The sequence below is a fragment of the Rhinolophus ferrumequinum genome, chromosome 7 (genome assembly GCF_004115265.2).
Source record: "Rhinolophus ferrumequinum isolate MPI-CBG mRhiFer1 chromosome 7, mRhiFer1_v1.p, whole genome shotgun sequence".
Classification (NCBI taxonomy): Eukaryota; Metazoa; Chordata; class Mammalia; order Chiroptera; family Rhinolophidae; genus Rhinolophus; species Rhinolophus ferrumequinum.
The window spans coordinates 89612191-89625857 of record NC_046290.1 but is presented as its reverse complement, the minus strand read 5'-3'; the positions used below and the strand labels follow the sequence as shown (position 1 = coordinate 89625857).

At 56.7% G+C, this 13667-nt stretch overlaps 1 protein-coding gene across 1 annotated transcript; it reads right to left on the bottom strand.

Moving 5' to 3' along the window:
* Nucleotides 1-669: 669 nt before the first annotated feature.
* ARPC1B (actin related protein 2/3 complex subunit 1B) lies at nucleotides 670-13131 on the bottom strand. The gene is made up of 10 exons (XM_033109942.1): nucleotides 12996-13131; nucleotides 7363-7439; nucleotides 6494-6598; nucleotides 5830-6052; nucleotides 4996-5103; nucleotides 3756-3962; nucleotides 3600-3675; nucleotides 2497-2690; nucleotides 1565-1655; nucleotides 670-1267 (listed from the first exon to the last, which is right to left on the bottom strand). The coding sequence occupies exons 2-10, from the start codon at nucleotides 7424-7426 to the stop codon at nucleotides 1229-1231; spliced, it is 1107 nt and encodes a 368-aa protein (XP_032965833.1). The 5' UTR covers nucleotides 7427-7439; nucleotides 12996-13131; the 3' UTR covers nucleotides 670-1228.
* Nucleotides 13132-13667: the final 536 nt, after the last annotated feature.

The following is a 13667-nucleotide window of genomic DNA, read 5'->3' as shown; positions in this document are numbered from 1 at the left end:
TGCAGGATACGAGAGCTGGCCCCCTCCACTCCCCTTTAAACAAGTAGGGATTTTAGGCTGGGGTAGCCAGGGACCCTCCCACGTCCACAGCAAGCTGGCAGCAGCACCAGGCCTCCCTGTCCTGCCCCCTGGTGTTAACAGCTTCAGGATTTCAGTGCTGGAAGGAAGTATCCCCAAAATGGATACCCAGCATGACTGCCATGCCTTACCTGGTTTAGACCTTACCACCCAGTGTGGGGCTGGCAGCTGGGACGCTGGGGCTCAGCACAGTCACAAGGGCTGCCTGCAGGCTTGGCCACGGCACCTCAGGCCCCTGCACCCCCACTGTGGGGCTCTGCCTCGTGAACAGCCTTTGCACAGTCCTGAGAGATCAGTGACTGGGTGCCACGTAGGAGATTGCACCTGAGGTCAGACGGATTTAGTGGCAGAGATGGACTCAAGCCCCTGACTCCAGTGACCGCTCCCACACCTGGGCTTGACCGTGCTGAAAGTCAACAGCTCTGGGTGCCCCAGAGGGATGTCACAGCTGCCAGCCTCTAGCGCACCCTGGCCTGCAGAAAACCCCTCATTACCTAGACTAAAAGAAAACCCATAAGTAGATAACTAAAAAGTGTATGGTTAAACAAACAAAAATAACCCTCTGAGTAAAAGAAATGGGAAATTGTCTTAAAAAATGAGCATTTATCAGAAACCAACTGCAAACATCAAATAGAGAAATACTAAATTCTGTTAAAGCCCAGAACCAGCCTGGGATGTACAACCACTTGTCCAGGAATCTAACTACTAAGTGGATGACAGGAAAGGCGCCTGGTCCTGGCAGCCCCTAGGCAGGACTGCAGTGGGGAAGGAACCATGTGGGGGAAGGCCCTTGGATTGACGGATCGTTTGGCTGGCAAACCAAAGTAAGCTACCTATGCCCGTGCAAAACCTAACCTCGTCTTCCAAACAGGTGAGCATGTCTACAATTGTATTTTTATTCCAAATTTCGAAGCAGTTCATGACCAGCAGAGTGCTTGGGGAATTTTTTTTTTTTAAATAAATGAAAGTATTTAAGAAAAAGGCACGTGTTCCTTCAAATAGGTTAAGAAAAGCTTCCTACCCCCTACCCCTTTTTCCCCACTGTGGGGACCCAAATGGGTACCCTAGAAACATTCAGCAAAGCGAGCCTTAGCCTCCTTGACCCCTTCCTTCCCCAGCAGCTGGGATGAGGCCACCGTTCTCCTTACAGTCATTTGATCTTGAGGTCCTTCAAGGCTGACTCCAAGCTCTGGAAGGTGAGCAGAACAGGCTGGTTCTCAGGGGTCCTGCAAACATCCCATCTGCAGGGACCTGGCCCACACCCACCCCAGCCCCAGCGGGGCAGAGGACAGAGAACTTGGTCTTTGGGGTCGAGCGGACCTGAGTTTGAATCCCAGCCCTAAAAAGGAGGTGCCCGCAGTGTGTTGAGGCCCAGATGTCGAGGGGCTGCCTCTCATCTCCCCCCTCGTGCCAAGTACTTTTTCCTGCAGGAATGAAGTATGGGGCCAGGGAGTCGGGTGGGAAGCGGGGGTGGGGGCGAGCTCACCTTCACATCCCAAATGCTCATGCCGCCGTCCATGCCGGTAGTGCAGAACTGCGAGCACTTGGCCTTGCCCCCGCTGAGCACCGAGATCTGGCTGCAAAGAGGAGGAGGGCTTTAGGGATGGATCCCAGCCTGTTCCTGTGCTGGACTCCAGCCCACTGTGCCCTCCAGGAGGCAGGAGTACAGGACCGGGCTCACGAGTCTGCTTTAGGGACAGCAGTAGTGTGCGAGGTGCCAAGGGTGGCCCAGGCAACTGGAACAGGACACACAACGGCCTGGCAGGGCGTTAAGGACACGTGTGTCCGGGGAAGGTGTGTAGTGACAATAGGGTGGCAGGATGGGAAAAAGACAGATCGGGCTGGGAGGGGCATGGCTGCTTCTGAAGAACGCTGAAAGATGGACAAAGGACTTTGGTCCCTAAACGCCAAGAGAGTTTAACTGGCTGGGTCAGAAAGTCTTGCCACATTTCTTCTATTTGCTGTGGAGCAGACACCTGGGGCTGGTAGGATTTGGGAGTTTTGAAGGATCTCCCCCTAGTCCCACCCTAGTTTCTCAAGGAGGCTGCAGCGGGACCCGGAGTTCTGCCACCATCTCACCAGTTTCTAGCACTTAGACCTGCTTCAGCTATGACTCTGCCCATGAGAAGCCAGCAGTCACTGCCTAGCCACTCCAGAGAACCGCAGGCCCCACCCCGACGACGGTGGCCACAGCCCTGTCCTAAAAATGCCGAGCGTGGCTGACTGCTCTGCCCCGACCTGACACTATTTTTGTGCAACCTACAGGGATCTAGCTGGCTCCCTAAATCAGGGCTCGCACCTCCAGGCTGCTGGGATGAGTCCAGATCAGCCCGGCTTCCAGGCCCAGGCCGGCCCCTCTGGCTACACCCTCACCTGTCTTTCTTGCGGAGCCCAGGCCCCGCCCCAGGCTCCCCTCACCTGACGCTGTTCTTGTGCAGCGAGTCTAGGCCTGTCCCGCTCTCAGAGCTCGCCTTCTTGTCGAGGTTCTGGAAGCGCTCACGGGCCGTCAAGCCACGCTGCGAGCTTTGCTTGGGCACGTCCAGCCGCCCACCGAAGCTCAGCGTCCCCGCGGCACCATCGTAGATGAAAAGCACTGGGAAGCAGTCGTGGCCCTGAGATGAGAAGGGGGTGCTATTTAAGTGCACTGGCTGAGGGCAGGCGCAGCGCCCCTATTTTCCACAGGGGGAAACTGAGGCTGGAGGCAAGTTGTGAGGCAAAGGGGCATTCGGCCATGAGTCTGGCTCCCGGGAGGCTGGATGCAGGATTCGGGTGGAGCTACCGGGAAGCTGATGCCAGCTTGCAGACACATCCAGGCCCGACCCCAGCTATGGGGACCAGATGCTGGGAGTGTGCACACAGGGCGGCCCCGACCCCAGCAAGGTCAGCTGCTAGATGGGAAAGCTTGTCTGGGACTCCTCCGGGAGCCCGGGGCCTTCTGTCCTGCTCAGCGGTTACACCTGCCCTGAGAGACACCCCACAGGTGTAGCTTCTCTAGGCCAAGCAGACCTGATCTTTCTCTGGGCTCCCCGTTATGTTTGCTAAGGGGTGAAAAGGGACTTGACAGACAGGAGGGCAGGAGGGAGGGAGAGCAGGAGTGCCTTCTGGACACTTGGTAGAACTGCACACCCCCCACACACCCACTGAGGTAGCTGTGGCCCTGTCATCTCCACTGGCCAGTAACGCAGAGATGTCAGGATCCAGGGCCCGATTTTCCACGTCCCCCTTCTCCCTCCAGGGCAGCTGGGGAGCATGTTGATGACAAAGCCTCCACCTGCACTGAGCAGGGCCCCCTCACAACACCCATGCTGGACATGTAAAGGGAGCGAGAAAAAATCTGTACCGTGTTAAGCCGCTGCAGTTGGGGAGTTTTGTTGTTGTTGCAGCATAATCCAACTTTTTCTGATCAATATGGAGGGAAAAGGGGTGGTGGGGGACCAAGGGGGAGCTGGCTGGGCATCTCTGGGCTCACTGGGAGACCTGCTCTAACGGGCCACTGCTCCCCACCTTCCCTCCCTCCTTACCGCGGCCACCAGACTGTTTTCTGTGATGAAGGTCAGGGCCAGCAGCGGCAGCGTTTCAGAGGCCAGAGTCGCAACACTGCGAGAGACAAAGATGTCAGCCACACTGGCCCCCTCCTGCTGTGCCGTGGTTTCCCCCCTCAGGTAACCTGTACTCACGCCATCTTCTTGTCGGCGTCGGCCAGGCACACAGTACTGTCGTGGCTGACCCAGGCCACGCGGCTACCGCTGGCTGAAAAGCAGACGCCATGCACCCAGCCACAGCTACTGCTGGACTCAAACATCAGCTCCCCAAAGGGCATCTTGGAGCCCCACGGGGTGGGTGCCGGTCGCTCTTCCACCTCCTTGATGTAGGCTGAGAAGATCCTGTCCATGGACACAAAAAAAAAAGTCACCGAGGGTCAGCGCGTCAGGCTCATGGTACCACAGCCAGCTTTTCATGACCTGCATCTTCTCTCTCAGACAAGTCTGGGCCTCAGTGCCCTCTTTGTGCAATGGAGTGCGGCCAGGAGGTCCTCCAGCTCAGAGTCCTGTGAACTCCCGGGCACTTGGCACCCTCACCTGCAGACTGACCATCCACAGGTGAGACCCAGGGGCGTTCTGGTCCTCATCGTGCCGACCACTGCACCCCACAGCCAGCCCCGAGCACACCCCTCCTTCCTCTGCTCTGTACCTCGAACTAACCCTGCCCTCATCCCGCCAGTGCTACTGCACACTGCTGCCTTCACACTCAGTAACCCGCTTCTCTCCATCCAGGGCCAGCAAAGGCTCAGCTGACAGATCAGGATGCCAGCCAACCAGCTCCCCACCCACCGACAGAGCCTTATCAGGACGTCTCCTTCCCTGTGCCCACGGCCTCCAAAGGGGCCTCCCGGGCCTCCCGTAGTCTCGTGTCCCAGATGGACATTCAGACACCCAGGCTCTCTGTCTGGGGCTGGGAGCTAGAGGCCTTGGGAGACTCTGGGGTGCTAAGCCCAGATGTAAACCACAGCCAATGGCTACTAGAGACTCTACATTCCAGGCCTTAGGATAATGAGGCAGGGCTTGGCCCAGTCATCATACCTCAGTGTGAAAAGTACACCCACTCATTTTCCTTCAGACAGAAGCCAAGAAACTGAAGGGGTGGGGGGGTCCTAGGAAGTGGGAGAGGGCCCAGGAAACCTTGCTGACGTTAGCACGTGGGAAGGGGCACATCCTGCTAAGACGTCCGTGGGCTGAACACAGGACCCAACGATGATCCTTCAAAGAGCAAAACCTCACAGATGCTCGACTGAGGCCCAGGTCACCCTGCTGGCAGCAGAGCTGGTCTGGAAGGCAAAGTGTGGGGCTCCCAGGACGGGGCTCCCCTCAACTCTCTAATCCCTGTTCCCTTGTTTATGTCAGGGCCCCACCCTCTCACCGGCACTTGAAGTCACAGGAGCCCGCGGCCAGAAGCACGTTGTTGGGGTGCCAGTCCAGGCTGAGGACGGTGGAACGAATGGGCTTCTTGATGTGCTTGCACACCCACCTGGACACAGTAGTCAGGTAGGGGGAGAGAGGGACAGACAGGTGAGCAACCCCCCTATTTCACCTGGGGTCTTAGTGCCCCAGGCTCCAGCTGGGCCCTGCAGACCACCGAGATCCCGGAAGGGAGGGGCCTGGGCATTGCCAGCCCACAGGCCTGTCAGGACCACCACTCAGGCCAATAATGTGTGGGAACTCTACCCCCGATCTCCTTTAAACCTCACAACCCTGTTGGGATTTGAACTTGGGTCTCCCAGACTCCAGCCTGAGTTCCTGCCTGGCCTCTGTCGTCAGGGACCATGGGGAGATTATCATGTGTCTGAGACCTTATGAGTTGGTCCTGGAGTGTGACAGGCTGGGTGCCTTGGGCAAGTGACTTTGCCGCAGGGCCTTAATTTGCTCATCTGTGAAGTGGGCAAAACAGGCGCCCAGTCCAGCGGGCTGTGGGGGTCAATGCCAGTATGTGTGCAGGGCTTAATGCAGTGACCACAGAGGTGGCCCTGGTGTGGTCTGTAACCTTGTTACTGAGACAGGGTTGTGGGAACACCCAGTACTGTGCAGGGAGCCCCTTACGTCACCGACAAGATCCAGAGGACACACTTCCTCAGTGTCATGTGAACAGGGGTTCCAATACCCCATCTGATGCTTTCGGGGGCACTCTAGGCCCACCGCCTGTTGGTCTGCAGCCCGGGGCCCTCCCAACCCACTCGGGCCCTGCCCAGGCACCCACCAGTCATTTTCCTGCTCAAAATAGCAGATGGAGATGACACGGGAGCCACTGCCCACCGCAAACTTGTTCTCATTGGGGGCCCAGCGCACACAGCGAGCGGCTCTGTTGATCCGCAGGATGACGAGCGTGGGCTTCCACGTGCGGCCCTTCAGCGTCCACACGTAGGCATTCCGGTCTGTGCCGCAGGTCACGATGCGGTTACTCTCAGGGGCCCAGTCAATGCCTATGGTGTGGGGATGGGACACTAGGTTGAAGCCACCAAAGGAGAAATGGCTAGCTCTAGAAGCGTCTGTGTAGGAGGGGCTCAGAAGCCATAATCTGGAGGAAAGCTGCTCCAGGGAGTGCTCCTAGAGCTTACTGGGGATGTTATAGCTCCCCCAGCTATCACCAAACATGCTGGAAGGCCAAGCCAAGAGACAGAAAAGAAATAGGTCCTTGGTAATGCTGAGCTGCTGGATCAAGCCTTTCCTGAAGCCCCCCAAATCTCTGAGTTTTACAGTAACGCAAACCAATATAATCCCTTTCTAACGTAAGCCACTTCGAATGAGGGCTGTTACTTACAACCCAAACTATCCTACCAACAAGTGAGTGGGTGGATGCCCTGGCTGGGCCTGCCCTCCCCCTGCCTCCTGTCAGGAGGGTGATCCCAGCCAGCCTCACCCACCTGTCACCTGCCCGTTGTGCTCCTTGAGCTCGTGTACCTTGACCCATTTGGCCCCGCTCTTCTCATAGATGTGCACCTCGTGGTTGTTGGGGCAGATGGCAATCTCTGCAGGAGAGACGGGTGGGAAGTGGGAGGATGCAAGCATGCCCAGGCTCCCCCCTGCCCTCATGACCCCTCTCTACCTGGAACGCCCTTCACAGGCCACTTGCACAATGCCTTGTCCTTCGATACTTGGACTCTCCTCCTCTGCTTCGTAAGGACTCCCTGAAGGCCCTCGGGCCTCCCTTGTGATACCTCCCCAGGGACTGGCCACCCCTCACCTGTACCACCGTGGATGTCTCCAAAGCAGTCTCATGACCTCTGGGAGCTTCTCCCCATCCCTCACTACTGCCCTCTGCTCCCAACTCCAGCCAGTCCGCCTGCTGCCCAACCTCAGGGCCTCTGCACCTGCCCCTCCCTGCCTCCCCTCCTTTGAGTCTCAGTACAAACATCGCTTCCTCCAAAAGGCCTTCTCCGGCCATCTTTTTGAAATCAGCGCCTCTGCCTCCACTGCTTTCCCTTACCCCATGTGTTGGTCTGCACAGCTCATCTCACTACCAGCCATTGCAGGTTATATCTTCGGTTCTCATCCCCAGCCTGGGAGCCCCTGTACCTACGGCCCAGCCTGCGCCAGGCTCTGCTCTCACCTCCAGCCTTCAACGCCCATTCGCCCGGCTGCCCCTGCTTATCTCAGCTGTGCATCCCTTCCCTCCTAAGTACTCAGGACCCAGGGTGCAGGAGGGGGACAGCCGACCCTCAGAGTCCAAGTCCAGGGTGCTTGGCTGCTTTAACGCCCATGTGTGCGTGCTCTGGGGGCCAGCGGCACTCACGTGTGCGGTCCTTGTTCCAGGCGTGGCAGCTGATGGGCTCCACCAGGAAGCTGTGGTAGGCCATGGCTTCTCAGCTTCTGTGCCCAAGAGGGGAGAACCCAAGTCAGTCCTGCCCCTGCCCCAGAATCAGGCCTCAGCCCACTGCACAGGAAGGAAGTGGGGGCCACCTTGCCTCCTGACTCTGGCTTGGCGCCCTGCTTCCCTCCTGGGGCCTCAGGTTCCCTCCTCATAAAATGACAACTGTCATGGGATATCTCTGAGGCTCCAGGGAACAAAGGGTGGGGTAGTGGGGGAGGGGTGTGGGTGGCGGGGTGAAGCCACTGCCGTGAGTGAGGTGTGCTGGGACCCTGAGCCAGACCAGCCATCACCCATCATATGTACCTTCGTTTTCTCATAGGTGGAACGCCCCGCCAGAAGGACAGGGTGAGAGGATGAAATGAAACACTGTCATGAACCCAGAGCAGTCCCCTCCACACCCAGAGCCCTGGTCTTCCCCTCTCTCCTTGGGTGGGTCTGCAGGCGCCTGTGGGCCAGGGCACAGGCGGACAGACAGACAGAACGCGTGCTCATCAAAGAAACTCATTTGCTGCTCCTGCAGCTGAGAGGATGGGCAATATTGCGCCTGGAGTGGGTAGTGGGGTCTTTGGGGCCCCAAGGTGGCCTGGCTTTGGGGTGAATGAGGATCCAGAGGGTAGCCGGTGCCTGGAGGAGGGAGACTGGGCCCAGCACGGAAGGTACAGCCCTGGCAGTCGCAGGCCTCCCTGCTGGAGAGGGGCTGGCACGTCCCCCGCCCCTCCTCCTGCTCAGCAGTGCTGGCTGAGCTGCAAGGGAGCCTGCTGGGCCTGCGGAGGGGGGGGTCCACACACAGCCTCCCTTTGCTCTCCCCCCTCCCCACACAGCTCTGCTCATTTCTGCCCTGGACTGGCTGACTTCTCCCAGCAACTACCCTCTCAGGCCATCCCCTCCCTCCAGGCTGTTCTTCATGCTGAGCTTGCTGCCCTCAGCCAAGAGTGCCTGGAGAACGCAGAACTCCTGGCCTTTGTGCATGCTATTCCCTCTGCAGGGAAGGCTGCTTTCCTGTGGATGTGCCTTCAAGGCCATTTCTGCCCACATTTCACACCTGTGTGCTATTCTCTCCACGCCACCCAATACCCACCCCTGTTCTAGTCAGCAAAGTCCTACTCATCCATAAAGACCAAAGTGACATCTTCCTCAGCAGCCCAGGCTTTTAGGCCACACATGCTCATGTCTTTAGCTTTGCACACGCACGTGCACATGTGTGCACACTGCTCCCATATGCACACAATGGTATGTGTTCAGCCTTGCACGCGCACGTGTGCACACTGCTCCCATATGCACACAATGGAACGTTTTCGGCCTTGCACGCACACAAGCACACTGCTCCCACCATGGCTGCCTCCCCAGCCTCTTTCCTTATAAGGCCTCTCTGTGTAGGGCAAAGGCCCAGGAAGTGGCCCTCCAGCTGTGGACTCGGGTTAGCAGGCCTGATGGGGATTTCCCCCAAGCTTCCGGTGCATGTGGGCCGGGCCAGTGCTGCATCCGTTCTGCTGAGGCAGGGTTTCATCACTGTCTACACCACAGACGACAAGACTCAGGAGTGGGAGCACCAGGCCTGTCTGACTGCTAAGCTATGCTACTCCGCTCACCCCCATTTTCAAAGGTCACCAACAGGGCAATGGCAGCATCAAGGCAAGAGCCTACTTCCAAAGCCCTGGACTCCAGCTGAGGCCAACCACTCCTGACTCCTTCAGTCCGAGGAGATCCAGAAGGAAGAAACACTGAGGCCGCAGCCAAGGGCAGCGGGGTTCTTGGCCCCCAGGTTCAGGCTCAGAGCTGGTCAGCAGGAAGAACCAACTTCCCAGCTCCAAATGTCACACATTCGCCGTGTGGCCGGCATCTCTGCCTCTTGCAAGGTCTCGGGAACAGCATCCAGACACTTGGGCCAGGCTGTAAAAGCCTGTCCAGCATAATGTTCCAGAATTCCAGGCGGTGAAGATGGAAAAGCTGGGATGGCCGAGGACAGTGGCCCCCATGCTAGTAAAAGATGCAGCTGAGAGGACTTGGGGAACCCTGACCACTGTTTCCTGGGATCCAAAGGTTTTCAAGTGGGAGAAGGAGGGGCTGGGAAAGATGGCCACAGGCACAGGGGGACAGACAGGGGAAGTTCAGACTACATCAGCCAATCACATTTTAGCATGAATTCAGGACTACTTCTTACTCCGCTGAAGCAACACCTTAAAGGGAGCAGGGGTATGGGTGAAGGGAGTGGGAGAGCGGAGGACGCACTTCCCTTTTTTTCTTATTTTTTTGTAAGTTCTGCAAAGCATCTGAAACCAGCAGCGCCCCAGCAATGATTCCCAACCCCCACATGCTACAAATGAGGAAGCTGGAGCCCAGAGAGGGGAGGGGCTTTTCCAGCCACGGTAGCCTCAGGGCTGTGCGTAATTTCTTAGTTCAGGAATCATTGGATTGTCCCTGTGGTCAGATCCAGGGAAGCAGCCTTCACATAGGGCCACCTGACTGAGGAACTCTGACTTAATCATTCCCAGGAAAACCTCTACCCTACCAAGAGGGGGAGGGGGGCTCACTACCAGCCAACCTCCCGCATAGGAAAATGCTGGCAGGGCTTTTGTGCCCAAGTGTGTTGACAATACAATGCGTCAGAGAAGGTTCGTGGTGAGACAAAGGCAGGCCGAGGCTCTGGCCTCTGGGGCACCCATGCACTTGTCACCATGGCCCTGTGAGCCAGCATTCTGTGGGCCCATGTGACCGTTGAAGACAGACAGGAGGGGGACCTGAGGATGGCGTTGGGACGTGGGATTCACATGAAGTGCTCAGTGTCTCCCATCACTCCTGAAACTGAGTGAGGCTGGGCGAGCATCGGCCAAACTCTGAGAGATTCCCTATCCCCCTAGACTGGAGCCAGCATCTTTCTGTGGTCCCAGCAGTACTTTCCAGACTGGGGAAGCATCCACAGCTGGGGGTTTGAGGGCAGAGAAGCGTGGCATGAGGGTTGGGAGGGGGTATAGCTCTTCAAAGTGGGGTGTGGGTCTCCATCAAGGGGTGCCAAAGACGACACCCTGGGGTATGTACGTAAGCCCCAGGGGGACAGGGGTATTTGTTCACTGATGTATCCCCACCACCAATTATAGTACCTGGCACATAGTAGATGCTCAATAAATATTTCTTGAATGTGGCTGAATGAACGATTCACATCCTTTCTTTCATATCTGTCTTAGGGGATGTTCTATAACGGATATGCCATATTACTTCAGTGGCATATGGATGAAATTTGTAAATATTTGCTGGGGAGCATGTGCTCAAATTTTTTTCCTGATAGGGTCAATGATTAGAAAATCCTGGAAACCTGCAATCTAGAGGGTCCTCTGAGGATTCAGGGAGAATATAGCTCCTCTCCAAAGCAAAGCAAGCTAGGCGAAGCCTCAGGCTGCCCGGCCAAGGGTCTCATGCCTCAGCACTCCTTCCTTACAGTGCTGCGTTCATTGTACTGGCTGGTGCCCTCATACAATGCTTCTTCACATCTCCGTTCAAAAAAGGCTGGGGCTGGATGAGGCACCGGCTGTAGGATTTTTCATCCTTTCAGACAAGCTTTACTAGCCTTCCCTGAATCCAGAGGTTTGGCTGTATTTGAGGTTAATCCAGGCAGGAGCTGCCTGGAGGCAAGGATTTCGGCTCCACAGGCATATAGGGAAGTCCCCACCCAGCTCAGAGTTTGGCTAGAGGGAGCTGCTAGTGAGCCATTTTGCAGCCTGCTAAGCAGTTACTCAATTTCCTGTTATGTGTAGAACAGCCCTTGCCACCCCAAAAAACCCAGCCAATCAATCCCTTCTCCCCAAATCTGCTCTTAAGGTCTTAAAAAGCAGGCAAAGTCAAGAAACACAAACGAAAACGATCACAAGGCACCATAAAGCTCCAGTTAAAGTAATCCAAATAAAACAAAAACCAAAGCCACACAAAACTCAATGCTGGCAGGACTGTAGAGAAATTCTCATTTGTTGCTATTAATAATTTGTTCAGCCTTTCTGAAGAGCAATGTGATAACGCTCAACAACTGGGTAGGAACAAACAGAACAGAATAACACAAACAGGAATTTAAGATTGTTAACACTGGTGGCATAAAGTCATTTTTGTGCTAAGAAAACAGCCACTGACTTTTAAAAAAGCAAATATGTCCAAAATAATCCTCTTTATAATGGTGACAGGATAAAAAAATCCAGATGACTAGAGATATGGAAAGAGTACATGTGATATTAACACATTGGGATACTATTTATTAGGAAAAAACCTATGTGGATTACATACAAACACATATGTAATAAACTAACTTTTCTTGGCATCTCTAAGTGCCCAGGATTTACCCAGGACGTTGACGTACATTCTTTAACCCCTAAAGCAAGCCTAAGAAGTTTTTTGGTGTTTGTTTTTTTTTAACCTTTGTTTTGTACAGAAGGAAACTGAGACTTACACAAAAGCCAAGATTTGCTCAGTCACACAGCTCTTAAAAAGCACAGCACATTCTGACCCCAAATCTTAAGAGTACAGGTTCACCTGGACAGCCACTTTGATAAACATAGGCAAGCCTTATAATAACAGTGACAATAGCAGCACACACTTATACTGTGCGTGCCTGGCATATTGCCAAGTTCCTTATACATATTATCATATTTATGTCTCACAACTTGAAAGTTCCCGATTTTCCAGATAAGGCAAGTAAGTTGGGGCCCAGAGAGATGAGGTGGTTTGCTAAGGTCATCAGCCAGTGAAAGCAGAAGCTGGCACTCGTATTAGGGCCCCGAGGACTCACAGGTGATGGGTGCTCTTAAACATCGGGCAGCACCGCGCCGGGTGCCCGGCGGGAGGAGCCTGGGGACAGCCTGGAATAAGCTGGGGAGAGCCTCCAGCTCTCCTGCTGCTTCACGCTACTCATTACTGTATTACAGTTACTGCCCGCGGTCCCGGCCCTGCCTCGTCTGGGTGTCCTGGCTGTTTTCCCAGCTGCTGCCGGCAGGGGAGGGGCCACTCGGATCGGATCCGCTCGGGTCCAGCTCAGCCGGTACAGGACGCCTCGGACCTGGCTCCCGGGGCCGGGAGGGGGCGGCCGGGAGGAGAGAGGGGCGGGGCGGGGGCGCCAGCTCATTTCCCGCTGGAGCAACCCGGAAGGTTGGAGGATTGGGGGAAGTGACTGGGCGTGGGGCCCTCGCTGCCTGAAATAACGGGGACACCGACCGTGGGGAAAAGTCAGGGAAGTGGGGAAGCAAGGGAGGGGACGAGGGGGAAACGTGGGCCAGGGATCTCGCCGCCCCGAGGGCGCCGGGTGCGGGGAGCCCTGCGCTGCCCACTCTTCGGCCGGCCTGCCGCCCGCTCCCCACTCACCTCCTGGGGAGCTTCCGCCCCCGCGTACCCCCTCACTACTGGGTACCCCCTTCCCCTCCGGACGCCCCCAGATCTCCCGGCAGGTTTTCCCCCGCTCCTCCCCTTCAGGCTCCCCTCCCCGCGCCCCTCTCATCCCCGTATCCACCCAAACTCCCCTCACATCTAGGCAGACCCCCGGCCCTCCACCTCCGAGCCACCAAACCCCCGCGCCTCCTCACCTCGGGGCGCCCCGGCAGCGGACTCTGGGCAGTCGACGCGCCGAACCGGCTCTGGGACTCGCAGCCACTTCCTCGTGGGCGTGGGGCGGCGCTTCGCAGCCTCAGCCCCAAGGGGATGGGGGCGGGGACCAGGGACCGTCCGGAAATCCAAGGCCCCGCCCAACCCTCCGGGTTTCGGGTCTGCACCGACCCAGGGAGCCCAGAAATCATCCACGACCGCCCCTCACTACTTTATGGACGGGGAGACTGAGGCTTAGAAAGGGGTGCGCAGCCTGAGCACAGCCGGCGGGTACCCGGAGTCTGGCAGTGTGCATGTCCCCCACCCCACCCCACCGAGAGCAGGACGGGCTCTACGTTCACACGCTGGTGCTGGTGACCCAGCAACTTAGGGAACCTCTGCAGGCCTCTGTCCCCAGCTCACGGGTACCATCACGGGTACTTCACTAACTGATGCCTGCTGGGCGACAAAAGTGCAGTACGGTGTCGACAAGGCAGCCAGTCCAGCCCTCCCAACCCTTCCCATCCTCACTACAAAACTGGGGTGCTGGCCCTGGTCAGGAGTGCACACCAGCGCCTCAGCTGACTCTGGCTGTTCCAGCATGTTCTCTCAATGCTGACTTTATGACCTTTGGTTCCACTGCAGACTGCTTCACTTCTTTCATATCTGGCAGC

Coding starts and splice junctions, on each gene's coding strand:
- ARPC1B (XM_033109942.1), bottom strand. CDS start 7,426: ATGGCCTACCACAGCTTCCTGGTGGAGCCCATCAGCTGCCACGCCTGG. Junction 1,656..2,496: donor CTGCACAAGAACAGCGTCAG/GTGAGGGGAGCC, acceptor TCCTCTTTGCAG/CCAGATCTCGGTGCTCAGCG. Junction 1,268..1,564: donor TGAGCATTTGGGATGTGAAG/GTGAGCTCGCCC, acceptor CTCACCTTCCAG/AGCTTGGAGTCAGCCTTGAA.